The 22500-nt window shown below is 55.7% G+C and overlaps 1 protein-coding gene across 1 annotated transcript in view; it reads right to left on the reverse strand.

Annotated features, from left to right (window-relative positions):
• Positions 1-11038: 11038 nt before the first annotated feature.
• The window catches only part of LOC119105501 (WASH complex subunit 5), a 27572-nt gene continuing 16110 nt past the window's right edge, over positions 11039-22500 (reverse strand). Inside the window, exons 16-23 of the mRNA XM_037228967.1 lie at positions 21277-21429; positions 20198-20349; positions 19604-19766; positions 18790-18892; positions 17097-17280; positions 16223-16425; positions 15002-15092; positions 11039-11051 (exon numbers count right to left, since the gene is read on the reverse strand). Coding sequence (XP_037084862.1) covers positions 11039-11051; positions 15002-15092; positions 16223-16425; positions 17097-17280; positions 18790-18892; positions 19604-19766; positions 20198-20349; positions 21277-21429 — 1062 coding nt within the window. The remainder of the gene's footprint in view (positions 11052-15001; positions 15093-16222; positions 16426-17096; positions 17281-18789; positions 18893-19603; positions 19767-20197; positions 20350-21276; positions 21430-22500) is intronic.

The raw sequence follows: 22500 nt of genomic DNA on the forward strand, positions 1-22500 counted from the left end.
GACTGGTCAAGCCACTAACCCAAATACGGTTATTGTTGGTACAAGCAGGAGTGGGACACATGATCCCAAGTGCCCACAGTCTCCTATCTCCTGAGATTGCACCTGAGTCTTCAGCAGTTTCTAGGGCCAACTAAATCCCAATGGTAGGATATTTTCATGTCTATGCATCTATCAGTGATAGTCATTACACACAAAATCAGCCTGGAGGTCAGAGACAAAGAAAACTGGCCTTTGAGGACCTAGATAATTATGCAATTGCATGCCCTGTCCATCTCCTGCCCCAAACTCACATTAAATAATGATGCCTCTGTGCCCAAAACATGACCAAGAACACCTTCAAGCAAGTGTTTTGGTCACCAAAACTTTTAGGGTGGGGAAAAAACAGCTGGTAAATGAGCCCCTAAATCTTATACAGATTATGCACAACTAAATTGCATGCTTGGAAAGTAAATTGGGCAATTATGATGGATTCTGGGTTGTAGGAAAATTGGGAGTTTTTTTAATGTCATACCCTGCAAGATCCTGGTGCCTATCATCAATGACCTGCTGATGACCTACTTAAACCCATCTGGGCAGCTATCCAAACATCAGCATCATCTCCACACCAAGAAGGCATGCAGCAGTCATCTGTTGGAGGCCGTCAAGGATTGGAGTGGACTGACTGACGAGGTAAAACCAAGTGACACACTACATCTGTATTTGCATAAGGCTTTTAATTCTGTTCCCCACAAACACCTGCCTAGCAAACTGCAGGCCTGTGGCATGTCCCACAAATGGCTTCAGTGGATAGAAGCCTTTCTGACTAGGTGGTAGCAAAAGCTTGATGTCAGGGGCACTCACTCTAATTGATCCCCTGTCATCAGTGGCATTCCTTAGGGGTTGGTCCTGGGGCAACTCCCATTTGTTATTTACATAAATGATATGCCTGATGTGGCAAACTCCTCAATCAAAGTATTCAAAGGTGCCACCAAAGTCTATCCCAGTGAAATTTCATCTGGTTAGATGCAAGAGCTTCAGTGAGACCTTGACATCCAGTAGTCTGACAGACAGCAACTCCCATTTAACAAATCAAAGTGTAAAGCTCTGCATATTGGGTCAAGGAATCTGAAGCAATAATATATGCAGGGATTAGTTCTTGGCTTCTTGAAGCAACACCAGTTATGAGAGACTTGGGCATCCACTCAGACCCTCACCTAAAATTTTGGAAACAAGCAGCCTTTGCATTCTCAAAGTCCACCCAGATCCTACCACTGATAAGTGATCCTTCCAAAACATCAACACAAAAACACTACCTTTGTTGTACACACACTTATTCATCCTTGTCATTTGCAAATGCTATTTCATTTCATACATAAAGCTATCCTGTATGACTGAACAATGTTGTGAATGAGTCTATTTTCCATGATATTTGAACATCATTAATTTATCACATTAAGATTGGCTCATTACAACAATTTGCCATGCCTGTTTGCTATGATTGTTATGACTAATATACCTTTACCTATAGGTGTATAATATATATTATATATATATATATAGTCATATCTGTTTCATGGCTATTCGTGGTGTCTTCTGTGAAGGTCATTAATGCGTCCTACATTCCTCAACACAAGGATACAAAGAAAATTAAAAAATATTCAAATCACACGACCTCCTTGAAAACTGGACGATATGCTACTTCATAAACATTGTTTTGGAAAATCATGCTGTTCCCAAGGTAAGTTCGCTCATATACTGAATATAAAGGAAATATCATGGACAACCCCCCACCACCCGTACTCACCGCCAACACTGTTGATAATTGAAGCGCGTCTTTTCAAGGAAAGCGTGGCTCGCGCATGCGCGCATGAATAAGCCAGCTGGTGATGACGTCATTTCGGACGAACTGAGTTTCTATATCCTGTATTGCACGGCGTCTAGGACGTCACTAAGATACAACACAAACGGAAAAGACACTACAATGCCAGCCAGGGGGTGCTGAGCGCTGGTCAGGATCCCCGTGTCGATAAGTGCCTACATGTCGGTCGGACACCACCAATAACACACCTTCGGTTCAGTAACGGCCTGGGTCTGAAGGCCCATTTCTCAATCAGGGACAAAGCCGGAATCAGCGATTTACATTAGTCACGGCCCCACAGCGCCTGGTGGGGGCCCTGTGCTGGCAAGGGACCCCAAGTCGGCCAGATGCAGTGTTCGAGTGGGCCCGAAGAGTCTGAAAGGCCCACCGGATCTGTGGCGCGCGGCGCATCGATAGATATGTCTGCCGCGGGCCACATGCCGTCACTGGCGTGTGGCCCATGTGGCTTTTGTCGCATGTGGCATGTAGCCTTTTCATTGTGCGAGTGCGGTTTTTGTTTGTTGCGTTTGGCCCGAGCACTCGCTACGGACATGCGCGCCAGGACGGTCAATAGGGGGCCGCCCCTAAAAACACCGGCTTCGTCGGAGAAGGGCACGTTCAACCAGTACACGTTCAAGGAGTACATGGGCACGTTTGTAAAGTAGCACTGAGAGGGACACGGTGGGGGAGACCATATCGGCCTGGCGCGCCGACGGCCGGGCGCTCGGCGCCTTCACCTCGCCAAAATTGAAGTCCGGCGGAAGAATCGCCAACCCTTCGGCGATCCTGGGATCCCTGACCCTTTTTCTCACTTTAGGTAATTAAGAATACGCGTTCTGGACGTCTTTTTGAAATTACGTGTTCACACGTAAATTCTGATCTGTTGTATGTCGTCCTCTCTTTTCGTGCTTACATCGTGCCGCAGTAATTATCATGCCTAATCTATAGATGTGTCGCTAATGTGTGTTGTTTGACTAACAGACCCCTGCTTGCTGCTTTTCCATGCACTTCAGTGGACAGTCTACTGGAAAATGGCAGCATAATGAACAATATGCGACCGGAATTTTGCAGCATGAGAGGGGATGCATCGTGGTCAGGTCCATATTTCATTGTCAAATTAATGATCTTGCATAGCTCACATAATGCGTACGGCTTGGGCCGGCTGTGAATTTCCCACGAGTGTAATGAAAGGATTTTTGTCACCACGGACTAAATGCGTCACAGATGCTTCGCGTTATGACTCCTCGCGGGGAGCGATGGGGAAACTCCCACGCAGTACGTAGGCAGTTGTCTGGCCGTGAGTTGAAAGCTCCCACTCCCCTACATAAGCCAGGGAGTTGGCTGTTGGTCGATCTCCCCGCGACTCGCAGATGAGGGTGATTTTTTTTTCATTTTTTCACGTCGCTGGCCGCTGGCGAGGGCGGCAGTAGCACATGTAGGGTACTGTTTGGTGGATTCGCGACTTGCAGAACGTGAGACTCGCTTTTCAGTCACTCTCTTGCAACTTCCAGAAAGTGGAAGTCGGGAAAGGGAGTTGGGCTTTCGAAAAAGTTGACTGATTTTTCCATTGGTAGATTGACACGCGGCCACAGAAAGGGGTCTGCTAAGGTCACCATGAGTAACTGATGCTGAGTAGCGGCAGCGAATTGTGTTCCTGGAGGTACCGTTTTTTATAATTTTTACGACCACTCCAGGATGCAAGGTTTGCACATATGAGCCGATGAGGGATGCCGGCATGTCGACGAGTGATTTCGGCGACAAAATGTTAAGAGCCGCGAGAGATCCCGGCGCGCTGATGAGTGATTTCGGCGACTGAGAAGAAGCCGGTGAAGGATTCCGGCGTGCCGGTGAGGTGTTCCGGAATTATTCTGTGGCGAGAGAAGATGGGGGCTACGTGGTTGATGCCACGGTGAGCCTTGCACCAGGCGGCTGCTATTTACTGTGGACAAAGTCTGAGGTATGCGAGGCGTGTGGCTGTGAGGTTCCGCTCATGATTAAGGGGGTCTGATCGTTGCACATAACCTGAGCGGACTGTGTGTAGTGACCACACTATAGGTGCCCCTTTATTATGACCGGTGACAAGCATGCATGAAATGGTGTGAATGTACAAATGCTAGTTACGGAATCTCAGTAAAGTCAAGTTTGCTGCCCATGATAGGGCGAGAGCATCTGTTTCGTAATAGCCCATGTAATGTCGGTGGGGCCAATGTTCTCGCCGCTATTTGCAATCGCCCCAGTTCGTCGGTTATGGCAGGGAATTGCCTCCATATTTACCTGCAAATCATTACAGCGGGCCAATTAACCAACGCCGCCATTAACAATGATACGCATAATTATTCAAAGAAAATATTATTATTGCAGGTAGACATATCACTCGCTAGAAGCTTTCTTTCTTTCGTGAGGTAAATATAAGTGAGTACAGTCACTATCTCAGAAATGCATTCATAATATTATGCAATACACAACGTCATGCGCGAGTACGCAACTTAAAGAAAAAAACATACAGGAACTTCCTCTAAATTGAGCCAGTCACAGCGCTTGCTGGCTTTGGGAATCTCGTGATTGCCGTTTGGTGTCAATGAGGAATCTGTCTGGCGAGCAACGCAAAATTTGCTGGAAAAAAATGAGGAGTCAGTACCTCTAGTCACGTCACTCCTAGCCAAAAAATCGAGTTGAAGAAAACGACGACGATATAACGTGGAGAAATTTCTGCGCAACGTAATGGTGGCCAGTATGGGGGACGCCGCCACAGAGTGGAACGATTAAAATCCAGAAACCTAGCTAGCAATTTTTATGGCAAAAACATTTGCGCATAGCAGACCCGACGATTAATGGCTCGATTGGAGGTAAGACAGTAGTATCAGCTTTATTCCTCGGAAAAAACCAGGAGAATAGAAATATGGTTAGGTTGATATTTTGGCAACATGCATTTCTCGAATCCATAGCAGAGGTGACAATGGCTTCTTCTATTGTTTCGGGAAAGGCATGTTGCCGAAATGTCAACCTAACTTTATCTCTATTCTCCTGGTTTTCCGAGGAATAAGGCTAATACTACTATCTTATCTATGTGAATAATGCTCCTCGCTAACACATCGAACAATTTACGTAAGCTCGATTGGATGGTCTAAGGGCAGGAAGGGCTGGTCGGAGTCTTATTCAGGAGCCCCGGCCTGCGGGACGAACCCTCAAATGACAGTCAGCCCTTTGCGCCAATCAGCGACATCTTAAGCAGATATGGGTCTATGTGTCAATCAGGCACCACCAGTACTGCGCGGTCCGCTCCGTGTGGGTATTGGTCTGAGGACCCGCTTCCCGATCAGCTACAAAGCCGGAGCCAGTGAATTGCTCTGTTCGGGACCTCTGTATCTTGCAGGGACCCACAGCGCCTTACAGATGGCCCTGTGCTCGCAAGGGGCCCCGAGCCGACCAAGGTCAGTGCCCACTGAGGCCCGAAGAGGGGCCGGGCGACCCGACAGAACCGACCATCAAAGACCCGGCTGGAGGGCATAAGGGCTCGAAGGACTGACTGTAAGTGACATAAAGAATCGCAGCACGTAGGGTCGTGATCTGAAATATCAGTTCGATTTCCCCTCGCACCTTTTGAGGACCACCTTAGACAACGTGGGGTGTCTAAGTTGGCCAGCAGTTGGCTTCCTGTCAGTTTGAACCCTGGGGCCCATTTCTCAAGCAGGAGCAAGATCAGAGGCCATGATCTGAATTGGTCTGGGTCCCTGGAACAGTGGTTGGGGCCCTGATGTCTGCCATAGGCCCACAGCGCATAACAGAGGGTCATGTCTCGGCTAGTGGCCCTTAGTCGGTCAAAGGCTTCGTTTTAGGAGGCCCGAAGAGAGGCAGAAGAGACACTCGGGACTTAAGATTAAGGGCCCGATTGGACTCGGGCCCGACCCCCACCCGCCGCCTAGCAGCACGCCACGCTCCGCCAAGCTGCCGCGGCAACGCTGGCTGCTCGTCACCAGACCGCACCACCGCCAGCCAACAGCGTGCTCCACGAAAGGCCCGGGGGCGACCGGCTGCCCGCCGCCTCGGTCAGAGGGCGCTCATCGCCCCCAAACTACAATCGCGTCAGTTTATTTATCTTTGCGTTATGTGCGATGATGGGGAGCTGCCATTCTCTCGAGTACGACATTTATTTTGAAAGCTTGCGAAAACGAAGGCATTCCACGCATGCGTTCTACGAATGTCCGCAGCTCGGCACCAACCGCACACGTTATAAGCTGCCAGTGGGTCCTCTAGTAAAAGGAGCGTGCACCGTCCAATAGATACTTTCGACACGAACACAGACATAACGGTGCCAAACGGGACAATCGCACAGTCCTCTCTCTCTCTCCACGTGGCTGTCGATAGCGTGACCTCTCCACCCTCACTCCACGCTCCCCACTCCGCGCTACCCTCCCCTCGCTCCCGGTGATCGTCACCTCTCGACTCCCCCACCCGTACCGGCCGCAGCCCACCGTCCGGCAGACCGGCTAGCAGCCGTACGTCTCGGTGGTGGGCTTGATCTTCTCCGCGCGGTGGTCGGCCGACACGACCTCCTCGACGGCGCGCGGTGTCGGCGCCCACGGCGCGCTCTCGTAAGGTCGCGTCACGTCTCCGTGCGCGCCAGCCGAGCGCGTGACGTCACCGGCGCCTGGGGGCAGCTCCGGGTCGATGATAGCGTGCAACACCGACCACTTGGCGAACAGCTTGGCCACGACCGGCGGCAGGTCCTCCGGCGCGCCCGACTCCAGCCAGGCCAGCAGAGACGAGGAGAAGTTGAAGATCTTGACGCTGAGGCGAATGGCAGGTTCGGAAGGATGGGGTGCAACGGGAGCGGTGGTGGGGCGGGGTAAATACAGGCATGTCAATGCGAGGCATGGATGTTGAACACTGAAGGGAATAATGAATGCAACACATGACGGGACGGCAAGATGCGGGGCCAAAAGGCGGAAAAGGGGAACAAGATAGGCTGAAGTATACAGCAGGACACTTGGAACGTATGGACGTTAGAGGACATGACGAGGCACAGGAGGTAGGGAAACAGCCTGGAAACGCGGCATGCTGAAACGGCTGACGTCAGAGCAGCATGACGGCATGACGGCATCGGTGCGCACCTGACAGATTTGTAGCGTGTATGACTAAAAGTACGCTAGTGGGCATTACGCGGTGCGGCCTGACAAGTGACAGCCCCAGTTGCCGGCTCGCCTGGGTAGTATGCTGTCGCGGGCCTGACAAGCGACAGTCCCAGTTGTCGGCTCACCTGGGCAGTATGTTGTCGCGGGCCTGACAAGCGACAGCCCCAGTTGCCGGCTCACCTGGGCAGTATGTTGTCGCGGGCCTGACAAGCGACAGCCCCAGTTGTCGGCTCACCTGGGCAGTATGCTGTCGCGGGTTTAGAAGGCGACAGCCCCAGCTGTCGGCTCACCTGGGCAGTATACTGTCGCGGGCCTGACAAGCGACAGCCTCAGTTGCCGGCTCACCTCGGCAGTATGCTGTCGCGGGCCAGCCGCTGCCGGGTAGTTGTAGAGCACGGAGAGCCGACAGAAGCGCTCTGGCACATCGCCCTCCACCACAGCGCGACTCAGGTGGCTGGAGCTGCTCAGGTACGTGTTGAGGAGGGTCGCCACATCCCCTGCAACGACCCGGCAACGCCAGATGGCAGACGGCTTTCACGGAGCGCGACGACGGCAGCGTCTCGAGATGGGGCGAATGGGGCGGCAGCGTCTCGAGACGAGCCCTGGTGAGGAGCACAGGCTTCTTGGGTCGCTGATCGGCAGGGGAAGCCACAGAGAAAGCGATTCCAGACGCGACTACCCGGTATAGGTGACACCGCAGGCAGGGAACACGGGCTCAATGACCGGCGAGAGACGCCTTGAGCAAAGCACCGGAGTTTGTCGTTGCCGCAGTCGTTGTCGTTGCTGCGGAGATCAACGGTGGTGAAGGTCTCAAACTGACCGTCGGGGGATGCGACCGCCATGTTCACCAGTCGGAGAAAGGTCTGGCTGGGGGGCTTGGCGCTGAACACGGAGACGTCGAGCGCCGGCTCGCCCAGCGCCTGCACGGCGGCGAACTCGGTGCCCGTGTGGAATAGCGTGTCGGCGCAGCGGATAGCCTGGGATAGCGGCCGGCCGTGTCGCTGGTTGTCATCGAGCCATGAAGACGGGGACCGGAGGGCGTGGCACAGGACCAACTCAACCAAATTCAATGCGTAATTTCCCTCTGGAGCGATCGCGGACAAAATCAGAGCCAAGGGTCAGGATAAGATCCCTCCCCTGTCAGGCATTGGAGGCCCCTACCACACCTCTACCCTGCGTAATTACACAGGCCAACACCCGAATCGTGGTCTGCAGAAGTTTTTGCACAGAAGAACGAGGCTCACCACCATCTCAACCTCATACGATCTGGTTAAAACAACGGCCAGTTCTGAAGCCGGTCACTCTGCACGCCCCCTTCCCCACCCCCACCCCCGCTCCACGTGGGCAGGCAGACGTCGGCCGGCGACGCACCAAGCAGTGGTTGTTGACGTAGACGCAGCGCCAACGCGGCAGCTTCCAGAGCAGCAACAGCGCCAGCTGGGGCCGGCTGGACAGCAGCTGGTGGAGAGGCGTCTGCTCCGCCAGCGTTCGACTCTGGATGATCTCGTCCATGTGCAGCTGCAGCAGCAGCCTGCGCCGGCCGGCCGTGGTGAGCGGCGCGGCGGGTGGCCGCACGCGGCCGGTACACACGTGCACGCCGGCCCCCCACAACTTTCAACAGTGACGGCGGGTGCACTTCGTGTGGTTAAGAGCGTCACAGAGACTCATCTTAGCAACGACAAGAACGACGATAATGGAGTATATGTGCTCGTCAAATGGGGAGTCGGTCGTCGTGGTCAACGTCACAGAACTGAGAACGTTTCAAATAAAGCAGACAAGTAATTACACTGCCATGCCGTTCATCGACATACTCGACGGTAGACACTGAATTGCCCAAAACAAAAACAAAACAAAAAACAAAAACAACAAAGTGCGTCTGAGAGCTCTGGTAGGGAAATCTGAACGCGACGTGTGTTGAGGGCTGTAGCTCGACCTGCGCTGTGGTGGGAGGTCGCCCTGGATGGCCAACAGGCAGACGATCGAAGCGCTGGTGCCCTCCTTCCTCAGACTAAGCGCGGTCGTGCACGCTAGCGGGATCTGGGCGTCATCCGTGCACAGCAGCACGAACGAGAAGTCTGCCGGGGCAGGTCACGTCGGAGAGGTAGGTCAGGTCAGGTCACGTGGAGTCAGATCAGGTTAGGAGAGGTTATAGGCGACGATCTGCTACGGCACATCGGACCGGGTGCGAGCTCGGTCGAGTCAGATCAAGTCAGGTGCGATCAGGTCAGGTCAGTTCAGGTCAGAAGAGGTTATGAGGCGACTTTCTCCCGGAACTCATCGGACCCGGTACGAGTTCGACCGAGTCAGGTCAGGTAGGCGTAGCACGTTAACGAGAATAGGATCAGACTGCACAGGAGATGTTCCTCGAGAAGAGCTCGTAAAAACACATTGTTTTCGTAATTTTGACCCTCCCCTTCCCCAAAACAAGCACCGGCCTTGGCTATTTGTCGTATCGAGATTTGTGTGTACGTTCGTAAGCCATCATTCTGCATTTAATAGTCATGAGAGATCCGTATCGAAAGTTTCCTGCCCACGCCCTGGGTGGAAATGCTCATCGAGGGCGAGGTCACCAGCGAGCCCCTGAAGCACAGGTGGCAGTCACCAGCAGGACCCCTCGACAGTGGGTTACATGTCCCTGTCACAACCTAGAAATTGGGTTAAATGTCACACTCACCGATGGGAACCGTAGAGAAACTGGGTTGCGACCACCAACGGAACCCTTAGACAATGGAGCACAAGTCATCACCAACGGGATCCCCAAAGACTATGGAAAGGATCGCGGTGACCAGCGAGACCCTTAGAGACACTGGGTCACAATTCACGTTCATCAGCGGGACCTCTAGACTGGGTCACAGGTCTCGATCACCAGAGAGACCCCTCGAGACACTGGGTCATAGGTCATGGTAACCATCAGGGCTTCCAGACACTATCACGGGTCACGGTCACTAGCGGACCCATCACGGGGCAGTGTCACCGGCGAGCCTCTGGTCAAAGGCCACGGTCACAAGCGAGCCCTGTGCCACAGACCACAGTCATCAGTGCATCTCTGGGTCACACGTGACGGCAGCCAACGATCCTCTGGGTGGCCACAGACCTCGGTCACCAACGAGACCGTAACCCAGCGGTCACCGTCGCTGGCAGCTCCCGCGGGCTCAAAACGACAGACTCGTCACTCGTATTGCTTGTTCAACTTGTTGACCACTGGCTGCCTTCCTCGGATCAGACTACATGCAGTGAACCACATTCACGCTCCGCAAAGCGCAGACGGGCCAAGGGCGTACCTCCATCTAAAAACAGCGACGGGCCGGCCGTCGCTGTTTTTACGTCAGCCCGTCGCCAGCGACGGGCTGACGACGCTCAGCCGCTGCCGGGACTCGATCTCCCCCGGCACGGGGCGCCGTTGCAGGTTCAACACGGTGTCCCACTGCACATCTAATGTCCGACACACACACACACACATCTAGTGTTTTTCAACGCGAACAAACAACAAGTGTGGCGCCGTTCTGTGTGCGTGTTCGTGATGTTCTTCATGAGAGTGGCTAAATTTTTCGGGGTGTGGCACGCCCGCGTAGCCTGCCGACCGCTCCGTGGGTAATAGTATCGCCAACTGTCGACGTCCCGCTGTCGGAGGTTCGGAAGGAAAATATAATTCCCTGAGTTGCCAGATTAACAGCTGTGAAACATATCGAAGCATATCGGGGGTTCACAATTACGTATATACACGGCTCCAAAACGGATACGGGTGTTGGTTCCGCTTTTGTGTGTGGTCCCGATACGCGATCATTTACACTGCCAGTCCATGTGTCCGTGTTTACTGCAGAGCTCGTGGCCATCATTAAGGCGCCTTGCTTTATAGAGGTGGGCGAATACAGTCTGCACGCGATTTTGTCAGATTCCCTGAGTGCCCTTTCGGCATTAAGGCGTTTTAATCCGGTAAATCCCCTTACGCAGGATATTTTACTGCGTCTCGACACTCTGTACCGGGCTGGCAAGACCATAGTACTTTACTGGATTCCGAGCCACGTTGGCATTGCGGGAAATGAGCTCGCTGCCGCTGCCGCGAAGCGCGCTACTCTTCGTCCCTGTCGCAGAGCGTTTCCAATACCCGCTACAGGCATATACTCAGCCATCTCTACCTTTTTACGCGGGGAATGGTAGAGCACATGGGATGTGATGGACACCAGTAAACTGAAAAGCACGAAGCCGATTGTTCAGGAATGACAGTCATCCTATCGATAGTATAGACGAGAGTAAGTTATCCTGTGTCGCTTGCGGATTGGACATACTTATGCTACACATCGATACTTACTACGTCGCGACGAACTACCACGATGTTGCCACTGTAGCGCCACGTTCACAGTGGAACACGTGCTCGTATGCTGTCCCGTACCACGCGCCGAGCGTCTGAGGTACTTTGGCCCGGCGGCGCCGTCCCTGGCGCTCTCCGATTTACTGTGACAGCCCACCATATATCGAACATACCCGCAGGTTCGTATCGCATGTTAAGTTCTGCACTTTATATACACCTGCCTGAATGGTTCATACCGCTTGTATGAAGTTTTTAGGTTGCCGAAAATTTCTTGTCAATATGTTATTACGGGTTCACGTATTCAGACATCATTGGTGACGAGTTCCTATCACAACTAAATCGTTCTCATTTCCGACTAATATATATATATATATATATATATATATATATATATATATACATATTAGTCATTTACCCTCGTAGGTAGTCATTTAGCTGTTATGGGCGCAAAATGACCACAGTAGTCGGCGCGCCCTAACACTCCAATAAACAACAAACAGTCCCACCAAAAATCTACTTCACGCGACACACGTCTTGCAGTCAGCAAGCAGCTGAAATGAACTGAACTGAAATGAACTCTGAACAACTGAACGAGAGAAAGTCTAACCCCGGCTCTGACTGTCGCTCCCCACAAGATGCCTCAACCAAGGCCGTGCAATGCCGCAACCAATAACCAGCGTGACATCCATAGGCGTAGGAATGTTGTAGATCGATATGTTTGATCAAAATTTAGGGATGAAAATTTGATTGCGAATCGTGTGGTCAACAATGCGTATTAACATGGCCAAGCCACGCTTGTTTGGGAATATCTGTCAGCCAGAATCGACTAGTGATATAATTTATGTAACGCGATTGTTAGCGAGCAAACGGGCCGTCGCTGCCGGCGCGGCGGCGGCGTCTCCGCGATGGTGTGAGCGGCTCCTCTGCCGATTGGTCCCCACCATCTGGAGCCCATACGTGGGCCATGTGGGTTTATGGGGACACGCGGGCGGGGACGCACGGTCCCTGCTGAGCAGTCCACGTTCAGGCTCCGACGGCGCGGCTCGACGCGAGTCGCGTCAGCGTTTACGACGACGACGACGACTTTGAGGTGTGCGACGCTGCCCTTCCATCCTTCTCTTACATTTGCGTTGCAACTATTTGACTAATAGAAACTTTTCCTTTTCAACGTCTGTTTTCGAATCAAGTCGATGGTCCTCCGAAATACTAACGAACTCTTTCGCACGAACAGCGATTTTATAACACGCGCGCTCGCAAATCCTGGCAACCAAAACCTCGACGACAGGCGTTGCAGTCTCCTACGCCGCGCGGCGTTCGCCCAGCAGCTAATACTGAGCCGTGTCCAACGGGTGGATGAAAATGACGACACTTCTGAAAGAAGTGCCTTTGAACGCTTCACGTCAAATCTCACATGTAGCAGGCAGCTGGGGCGCGTATTTCACGCGTGCGATTTTCAGGCCGAGGATAGGAACGGTTTGGCCATTAAAGCACCGCGAAGTGGTGCTGTGCCCGTTCGCCGTTCGGTTTTACGGAAGCCGCAACCGAGGCCATCGCCGGCCTTGCTCTCGAGGTTGTGGGCGGACATGTTCAAACCTTTTGATGCAATTTGTTTCACTCATCTATTCTGAAAAAAAATGAACGTTCCTGGGCAAACATGGGATACCCCGTTCGTTAAAAAAATCGACCAACTCCATTCAACAATAATGAGAATCCTACTCTACTCAATAATAACGGGCCCCTTCTTTCCTTCCGGGCTAGGGGCCCCTTGAGTACCAAGGACACATTATCAGTTCCGGTCGAAAGCTGAAGGGCCACTCATTGCCATCGCGAAGTGCCTTCTGGCTGTCATTCTGGCGACACAGGGCGGGATCTCCTGGTTGATCCGGAGGCCATTAGAATATATGTTGTATCATATTGTTCCGCTCCCTGACACGGGAGGTCTTCTGACCAGCGCAGCTGGCCTTGGATCGGCATAGAAACCCTCACTGACGCAACAACGTGCCTGATAGCCGAAGGTGGTCCAATAATTGCAGCAGACTACAGTTCTGCTTTTCTATGCTCTTTAGAGATATTGAAGACTCCCTGAACGTACATTATAGGTGAAACGGGGTTCCAAATTTGAGGTTGCAATGCTAATTAATGTTCGCCTTAAAATATTGAAGATTCAGTCACAGTTGGTTGCTGATTAAAAAGCACGTGATATGTTATTGAACATGCGCGATCGCAGGCTATAGCAGTAACAGCCCCAACTCCCGCTGTTGCAGTCTCCGTAGGGCGCGCGGCGTCGGCCTGTGGCTGTGACACTAAGCGATGGCTAATTAGCGAACGAAAAAGATGACGCATCTTGAGAAAGATGGCTGATGAACTATGCAAATCGGCATGCACATTTAATGTGGCGCAAAAGTAGGCTATATGCAACCTTAATCTGAAAAGTGGGGGCCAGTCAACACAGCTGCCCCACCCCCACTTTAAAAAGTGGGGGAGGGTATGCCCCCCCCCCCCTGTTCCGGCACCCATGACATCATCCTGAAGGCTTCAAGGGACGATTAACGGTTTTCGAGCGCTGTGCTGCGAGCATCTTACTGATATGTACGGCCAAGTTTTGCACGTGACATAAACCATGTTACGGGCTGGTTAAACCGGACCAGTTTGGGAAATGGGGTAGGGTACAAATGATCATGCCGAGATATGGCATGGGTGTTCACCCAGTGTCTCGACAAACTCTCCGTTTTCTATGCAGTCAGCCTGGGCCCGGTCACAAATCACGGGCAATAGTAACGCATCCAGACAATAGCTCGCAGGGTATACGCCGGTAATAATACAATGGTATAATACGACTGTACAACTGTGCGACTATAACACAAGAACGTGGTAAAATACGGTAGTACATCTAGGCAATCATAGTATCTGGATGATATACGGCTATTTCCTTCATAAATTTATATTCTGGTGCGACTTCACAGCTTACCATGCCACTGTATCACGATACCCTGATGCAATTACAGATTATGGGTACATTCTCAGTTGTATCACTATGCATGACATTTCATACGCATACATGTCAAACGCCAGCCTATGCCAACAGCCGGCGTCCGTCGCCCACTGACCGCCTGGTACGCGTGATCCGCGTGGATATAGTGGTCTTGCTCCCGGCCAACATCTCTATCGCGCAGAGAGCCCACGATGGCCCGAGCTGTTTTGCTCGTACCAGATGTCCGTATCACAGGGATTAGCGCGGACAGCAAGGAACCCCGCCGCCCAGGTTCGCCATCAACGCCAGAAGACAGGGCCTGCCTCGTCCCGCGGGAGTCGGCCACGTCGGCCCCGTCCATCCCGAACGATACACCTGGTATCCATCCATCCCGGCCGGTACACCCGACCCCCGTCCGTCCCGAACAGTACACCTGATATCCGTCCATCCCGACCGGTACACCTCGTCTCCGTTGGTCCCGACCGGCATCGCTACTCCGTCTTTCAGCACCGCTGCTCAGCCCCTGACCGACGCGCCGGTGCGCTCCACCTCAGTCGGCCGTCCACGTGGAGCGGTAGAGCTGCAGCAGCGCCGCCGGCACGTGCGCCGTCAGCGTCGCCTCGGGCAGCCGGCGCGCCTCGACCAGCGCCTCGAGCAGCGCCAGCAGCACGCAGGCGTCAGCCGGCAGCGGCGCGGCGGCCGCGTGCGAGCCGGCCGCCTGACCGGCGAGCGCCAGCAGGCGGTTCGTGACGGCGTCCGGCAGCTGGCCGAGCAGCACGGCCAGGCCGGAGACGAGTGGCGCCGCGTCCAGCGGCTCCGACGCCTTGACGCAGCTCAGACCACCTGACGGTCGGACGGAGACGGCCGGCTCAGCAGGCAGCAGCCACATCACGGCACAGTCAGCAGGCTCAGCAGGCGGCAGCCACATCACGGTACAGTCAGCCGGCACAAGCTGTAACCACATAACGGCACAGTCAGTCGGCTCAGCAGACGGCAACCACATCACGGCACAGTCAGCAGGCTCAGCAGGCGGCAGCCACACCAGGACACAGTCAGCAGGCTCAGCAGGCGGCAGCCACATCACGGCACAGTCAGCAGGCTCAGCAGGCGGCAGCCACATCACGGTACAGTCAACTGGCACAAGCTGTAACCACATCACGACACAGTCGGGCAGCACAAGTCGTAGCCACACCACGGCACAGTCGGACGGCACAAGTCGTAACCACATCACGGCACAGTCGGGCGGCACAAGTCGTAACCACATCCCGACACAGTCGGGCAGCACAAGTCGTAGCCACACCACGGCACAGTCGGACGGCACAAGTCGTAACCACATCACGGCACAGTCGGGCGGCGCAAGCCGCCGGATGACGGACATGACAGCGATGATCCCAGGTCACAGGTCAACGGGCACTTGACACGCCCACGCAGCTCAGACCCGGTGGTGTCGGACAGGGCAGCGGCCGTAGCAGCGCGCCGTCATCAGCGACAAAGCGAGGAAGAGTAGATATAAGTGGTCGCTGGGACATGGCGATTCGTGGCGTTCTTCTACTCACACATGCATACCCCTGTCGGCTATGGAAAAACCTCCCAGCTAAGGCAGACAGAATATAAAAGCTGCGGTTGAGCTCTGAAACTGATAATGAAAATGCTCTGCAGTCTCCTATTTTTAGAAAACTCTTCAGACGATGGGCAAATGTGCCGAAGACAACGACCCACAGACCAGCGCACCCCCGCCCTGGGTTCAGTTAGCTTGGACGTGCGTGACCACTCCACTTACCCTGTAAATCTGACAGGAGGGTTCGAGGCCGGGTGTCAGGTTCCTTTACACCATGGTTGATACATACGAGCGTGCGTGTGCCACTGCACCCAGACCGTGATTCAGAACGGCACAGTGAGGATGACTGTGCCCCACCCACACCGCCCATTCCTTGGACGCGAGCGGCCCGACGCGCGCCCGCCTCCGCACTCACCCAGCGACTTGACGTAGGTGAGCTTGGGCGCGTGCGCCAGCAGAAAGAGCAGCAGGACGGTGGCGACGCGCGGAGGCGGCTCGGCCATCAGGTACACCCGCGACAGTGGGTCGGAGAGACCAGCCCAGTCCAGGTACGGTGTCAGGTCCGACACCAGAGGCGTCAGGCTGTCCGACGTCACGTCGTGCTCCGTCAGCACCGCCCTGCGATGGGCCACGAGGGTTTGGTCATGAGGGCCAGGTCACCGCCCCGCAGCGGGTCACGAGGGTCAGGTCACCGCCCTGCGGCGGGTTACAAGGGCCAGGTTACCGCCCTGCGGCGGGTCACAAGGGTCGGGTCACTCACCGCTGGTAGGCCTTGGGGATTAGAGCACTCAATTTCCTCTGGGATCCGCAGGTTTTTAGTTAATACAGCCCACAGGCTGCTGTTTGCCAGCAACTGTAACCTCGGCATTAAAGGGCCGTAGAAATCGGGTCCAGGTCACATGACGGGCCAGTAAAGACAGCATCAAGAAAACCGTAGATAGGGTGGGCTGAGGAGAAAACATCACACCGAGGCCCTCTGCACTTATAAGGACGCTGCGAGCCAGTCATCGGGACCCGCATGCATGTGGGCTGCTCTGTGTACACAGACGGAAAGGTGCTCACAGAACAGCCCACCAGCCACCGGGACATGAACAGGCGGCCGCGCGTGTGCCCGGTAAACCAACTCCAGCATCTCCCCCGGGACTGCCGCGAATGGTTATGGTCATCACGAAGCCCAGCAAGTTGAGTACCAGCGAGCTCAAATTAAACGTTATGTAAAGAACAATGAGTGCTTTAAATACGGGACCACGCCGACGCTCCGGCGACGTCCGGCAGCCGGCCGGACTCACGTGTTGAGGGCGGCGAGCGCCGACGCCAGGTGGCGTGAGTCGAACGAGGCGGCCGAGGCCAGGTGGGCGGCCACGCTCTCACGCAGCAGCGTCAGCTGACCTAGCCGGGTCACGTGCTCCAGCAGGGTGGCCAGGGGGCGCTGCAGGCGCGCCACAGCCGGCCCGTACACCTTGCTCGGGTTGCCTGTGGAAGGAGAAGGAACAACTCGCCACAAGAGGTCACTGGGACGATGTGGGACTACTGAGGACGTTGGAAAGGGAGTTTGACAAAGCATGCCGAGATCGAAGGCAGCGCCAAAGAAGTTCCTGGGATACACAGGTCATACATGAATAGGGGAGGGCAGATAAATGACCTCGTCGCCCTTTCGGCAGGCACGGCACCGCCGTGGCCTCTAAGACTCAAAGTCATTCACGCCGATTGCAGCGTGAGTTACAAACCAAAACAGGTAAGCTTTGAACCCACGATAAGATGACCACGTGCCCGGATTCTAACGCTACACCCTGCACTCAGATTCTAACGCGTCACTGAAATAGCTGGCGCTGCCTCTGGACGCCGCTGACAACATTTCATATAGTTACCGGTAAGACGCCATTTGCAGCGTGGGACGAGGGAAGTGATCGCAGGCATCAGCGCTACCACCATGTCGATGATACCAAAACACACGTAGAGAGTCGGACGCCTTTGGGAATCGCCACGAATGGGCCTTATGAATGCATTGGAATATCCCTATCTCGCGAGCCTAGCAGGCATGGGATTCACTAAAGCAGGCTTCGCGCGAGGATAGATAAGCCTGGCATCGCCTGGCAGCTGGCTGGCCGTGATCCTGGAACAAGCCGACAGTTCTGATTGGGAAAATCGATGAATTTGAATGGCTAAGTCTCCGGAGCGATTCATCCGATCACAGATTCAGAAAAACGCGAATGTTTTGTGCGTTTGGGCTTTAGGTAGTTGGCTGTATCATTAGCCATATTTAACTAGTCTTAACGTCTGCGTAGTTTTTGTGGTCCAGCCTCTGGATTCAAACGGAAGCACGTTGCGCCTGATGCCGATTTCGGAAGATTTGAGATGACCTAATGCTTTGCAGACGGCACATTCGCCTGTATCGTGCGGCCAGTTTAAGGTCTATACCTGTCCTAGCTGTCGATACCTGACGTCAATTCTCAAAAACCTCCTAGCATGCTGCTCACGGATCTCGCAGGACATCGCGTGGTAGTTGACGCACATCGACCAAAGTTTTTTCCAAGACGTTTGCCCGTTTGTCACTCGGTGGCAATAGCGCTTAATGTTGATAGAAGCTTGGTGGCGGTGCGATCAGTAGTTGGAACAACCGTTGTGAAAACGACCGTCGAAAGCATGCATTCCCCCACACCGGTCGGGCAGCCGAACCTACACAAATTTCGGCGAACTGGCGTTGAGGCTCGCTCGGCGCACGGCCCGCTCGTTCCAGCACACGCACACCAGGCAAGTTCGTGACCCCACGCGCACCCACCCTCGAACCTCTGAATACAGACACGTACGACACTGCACAACACGCGCACACCAGACTGCTGGCAAACACTGTGCCGGTGGCAGGAGCTGACACAGCGCACCGTGACGCCACTCCATCGGCGTCCCAGTGACGTCACTCCACCGGCGCCCCGGTGGCAGTGCTGACGTCGCCCGGTCAGCGGCACGGGGCCGGCCACCACGTACCGACGGGGCCGCCGTGTGGCTGGAGGCTCGCCTCCAGGGCCGAGAGCGCCTCCACGCACGTCTTGTCCTTGCCGATGTGCGCGCCGATGAGGGTCATGATCGACTGCCGGGGAGTGACAGTAGCGGTTAGCGGGGAATGGGCGGCGCGGCATGCTGGGGACGCAGGCTTGCGGCCGCTGCTGGAGCCGGCCAACTTGGCGTGCGCATCGCGACCACGGCACACACGCAACGAACACACATTATTTTGAATTTTTCGCGCATTTCCGCGCGATATCGATGAGTGCATCGATATCGCGTTATGCGCATCGTTTACCGTTCTGTTCGCTTCACTTAAGTAGTAGCATATCCCTGTTCTTTATCATTTCACGGGTGAATGCATGTCCTTGCCCAGGAGAAACATGCCTCGTATATATCATATAATAGGATAAATATGCCTTGTTTTTTAAACGGCTGGTGTTTGTCCGACAGTGAGTACCCTCATTTCTACCCGCTGTCTGGTATGTGTATCCAGGCGCATGGTGTCCCCACTGTCAACGTCGCATGTCGCGATGTCGCGACCCATGTCATGTCGCGACCTAGTCTTCGTGCCACGATTTCCCTCGGTTTGGACCACGAAAACTACGTGGTATCCACAGAGCAACATACATTCCAACACACCCACAGCCAAGCTCCAACACATGACTGACTGCATTTAGCCGATGACGGCGGCTGTTCCGTCACACTGTCCCCTTTCCCACCACGTGGCTTGAGCCGGCCACACGGTCGCCGGCGCCCCTCGCACGCGTCCCCGCGGCGTCGCCGGCCGTGGCCGCACCTGCAGGGTGGTGACGGCGAAGAAGGCGAGCAGACGGTCGACCCCAGCCAGCCCCGCCACGCCGAGACCGGCCGCCAGCAGGCCCGGCAGGCGCCGGTCGGCCACTTGCTGGTGCGAACGCAGGCAGTACCAGGCCATCAGCGGCCGGATGTAGACGGTCGACCTGCGGCCGGGCGGCGGTCAGCGCGACGGCGGGGCGCACCGACCGGCCGCCCGCCGGCTCGACCGTCTGACCGCTTCCGAGAACGGTCTGCGCCGACGAGCCCACGCACAATCGACCAATGCTCAAAAGCCGACCCACGGCCAGTCGTCGGGCTGCTGCTGGCGGGGTCGCCACGGAGACGACCGACGCAAGCCGTCAAGAGGCTGTTCACTAAAATTCTGACCACATGCCGAGAACCGCCGGCGATCACCACAGAAACAACGGCGCACCAGACAGAAGCATAGCTGAAAATCGCACGGCTCGGGCAGGTGGTGAGCTCTATCCTCACCACACACAAAAGCCTTGCCCGCCACGCAGTTGTCCCGCCTGACCCCGGGTCAAAACCGCGACGCTCGCCGCCTGACCTGAGTCAGCACGGTCATCAGCCTGACCTCGGGTCGGTGAGCAGCAGCAGCTGGGCGGCCAGCCGTCCGACGAACGTGCGCGCCTTGTCGGTGGGCGGGAACAGTGGGACGGGCACGGTGCGAGACTGGTACACGCTGTCTCGCTCGTGCACGCCGATTTGCAGGAAGCTGTTGCACTCCTGGCGGCGGGCGCGAGGTCTCAGTGAGACGTCAGACCTCGATGTGCGAGGGCTGGGTTTGATCATTGGCTGCGACTGTGACCGCTAATGTGGCCGCCGTGGCCGCGGGCGCCCCACGCCAGGGCTGCGGGGCCGAGCGACAGTCACGTCATGGAAACCACGGCCGATCGCGCAGCCGCGGGACGCCTAGCAAGAAGCCGCAACGTAAAACGGTCCAGAACCCTGCACCTGATCAACGCTGCTGAGGTCAGCCGTTTGGGGCCGGTCTCAGCGCGGCTGTCGCGGGAGACAAGGCGCCTCATCGGCTGCGGCCGAGGGAGCCGTTCGACACCGGAAGCGCGCACCCGGGCCGTATGCCGTCCACGAACTGACGGGCCTGTCCTGGCACAGCCAGCGCAGCGGACAGTCGGGCGGGCGCCTGTCAAACGCCGCCTGAGAGGTGCTGACTGATCGCTCAGCGGTGTGCATCACTATGTCAGCAGCATTGTTGATTGATTAAACGATGCTCAAGATTTAGTACGTGTTACCAGAAGGCTTAGCCCTCTGGAAACGCGGTCTCCATAAAATGCTGCTTCGACACGGGTCATGTCGAGTCTAGCTCGTGGAATGGTGAGTAGGACGTCCGCCACGAAGAGTTTCGCAATCGTATCGAAATATTGGTTGAAGTACCGAGTGCGCCGACTACGCCCGCCTGTGGCCGAGGGCAGACGGCCGCTAGAGGCCGCCCTTGAGCGGCAGACGGCCGCTAGAGGAAGCCCTCGGACGCGGGTGGCAGACGGCCGCCCTCGGGTGCGGGCGGCAGACGGTCGCTAGAGGGAGCTCTCGGGCGCGGGCGACAGACGGCCGCTAGAGGCCACCCTCGGGCGCGGGCGACAGACGGCCACTGGAGGCAGCCTTCGGACGAGGGCGTCGACCGATGTCCCTCACCTGCTCGACGTTCAGGTTGACGATGCGCGTGAGCTCCTCCTGCCAAACTCGCAGGCCGTACAGGTGCACGTAGTCCTGGATGTACTCGAACGAGCGCCGGAAGCCGTCCATGCGGCGGGCTAGCTCCTCCAGTCGCGCAGGCAGCTCGCTCGGCTGTCGGCCATGGAGTCGGTCAGAGGCTGATGATGGTCACCGTGGCCGGTCAGGGGCTGATGATGGTCACCGTGACCGGTCAGGGGCTGATGATGGTCACCGTGACCGGTCAGGGGCTGATGATGGTCAACGTGACCGGTCAGGGGCTGATGATGGTCACCGTGACCGGTCAGGGGCTGATGATGGTCACCGTGACCGGTCAGGGGCTGATGATGGTCACCGTGACCGGTCAGGGGCTGATGATGGTCAACGTGACCGGTCAGGGGCTGATGATGGTCACCGTGACCGGTCAGGGGCTGATGATGGTCACCGTGACCGGTCAGGGGCTGATGATGGCCAATGTGACCGGTCAGGGGCTGATGATGGCCACCGTGCCCGGTCAGAGGCTGATGATGGTCACCGTGCCCGGTCAGAGGCTGATGATGGTCACCGTGACCGGTCAGGGGCTGATGATGGTCATGGTGACCGGTCAGGGGCTGATGATGGTCACCGTGACCGGTCAGGGGCTGATGATGGTCACAGTGACCGGTCAGGGCTGATGATGGTCAGTCACAGTGACCAGTCAGGGGGCTGATGGTGGTCAGCGTGACCGGTCAGGGGGCTGATGATGGTCATGGTGACCGGTCAGGGGGCTGATGATGGTCAGTCACAGTGACCGGTCAGGGGGCTGATGGTGGTCAGCGTGACCGGTCAGGGGGCTGATGATGGTCATGGTGACCGGTCAGGGGGCTGATGATGGTCATGGTGACCGGTCAGGGGGCTGATGGTGGTCATGGTGACCGGTCAGGGGCTGATGATGGTCACAGTGACCAGTCAGGGGGCTGATGATGGTCAGCGTGACCGGTCAGGGGGCTGATGGTGGTCATGGTGACCGGTCAGGGGGCTGATGATGGTCATGGTGACCGGTCAGGGGGCTGATGATGGTCAGTCACAGTGACCAGTCAGGGGGCTGATGGTGGTCACCGTGACCGGTCAGGGGGCTGATGATGGTCACAGTGACCGGTCAGGGGCTGATGATGGTCAGTCACAGTGACCAGTCAGGGGGCTGATGGTGGTCACCGTGACCGGTCA

The sequence above is a fragment of the Pollicipes pollicipes genome, unplaced genomic scaffold (assembly GCF_011947565.3).
Source record: "Pollicipes pollicipes isolate AB1234 unplaced genomic scaffold, Ppol_2.1 Scaffold_6138;HRSCAF=7277_pilon_pilon_pilon, whole genome shotgun sequence".
Lineage (NCBI taxonomy): Eukaryota > Metazoa > Arthropoda > Thecostraca > Pollicipedomorpha > Pollicipedidae > Pollicipes > Pollicipes pollicipes.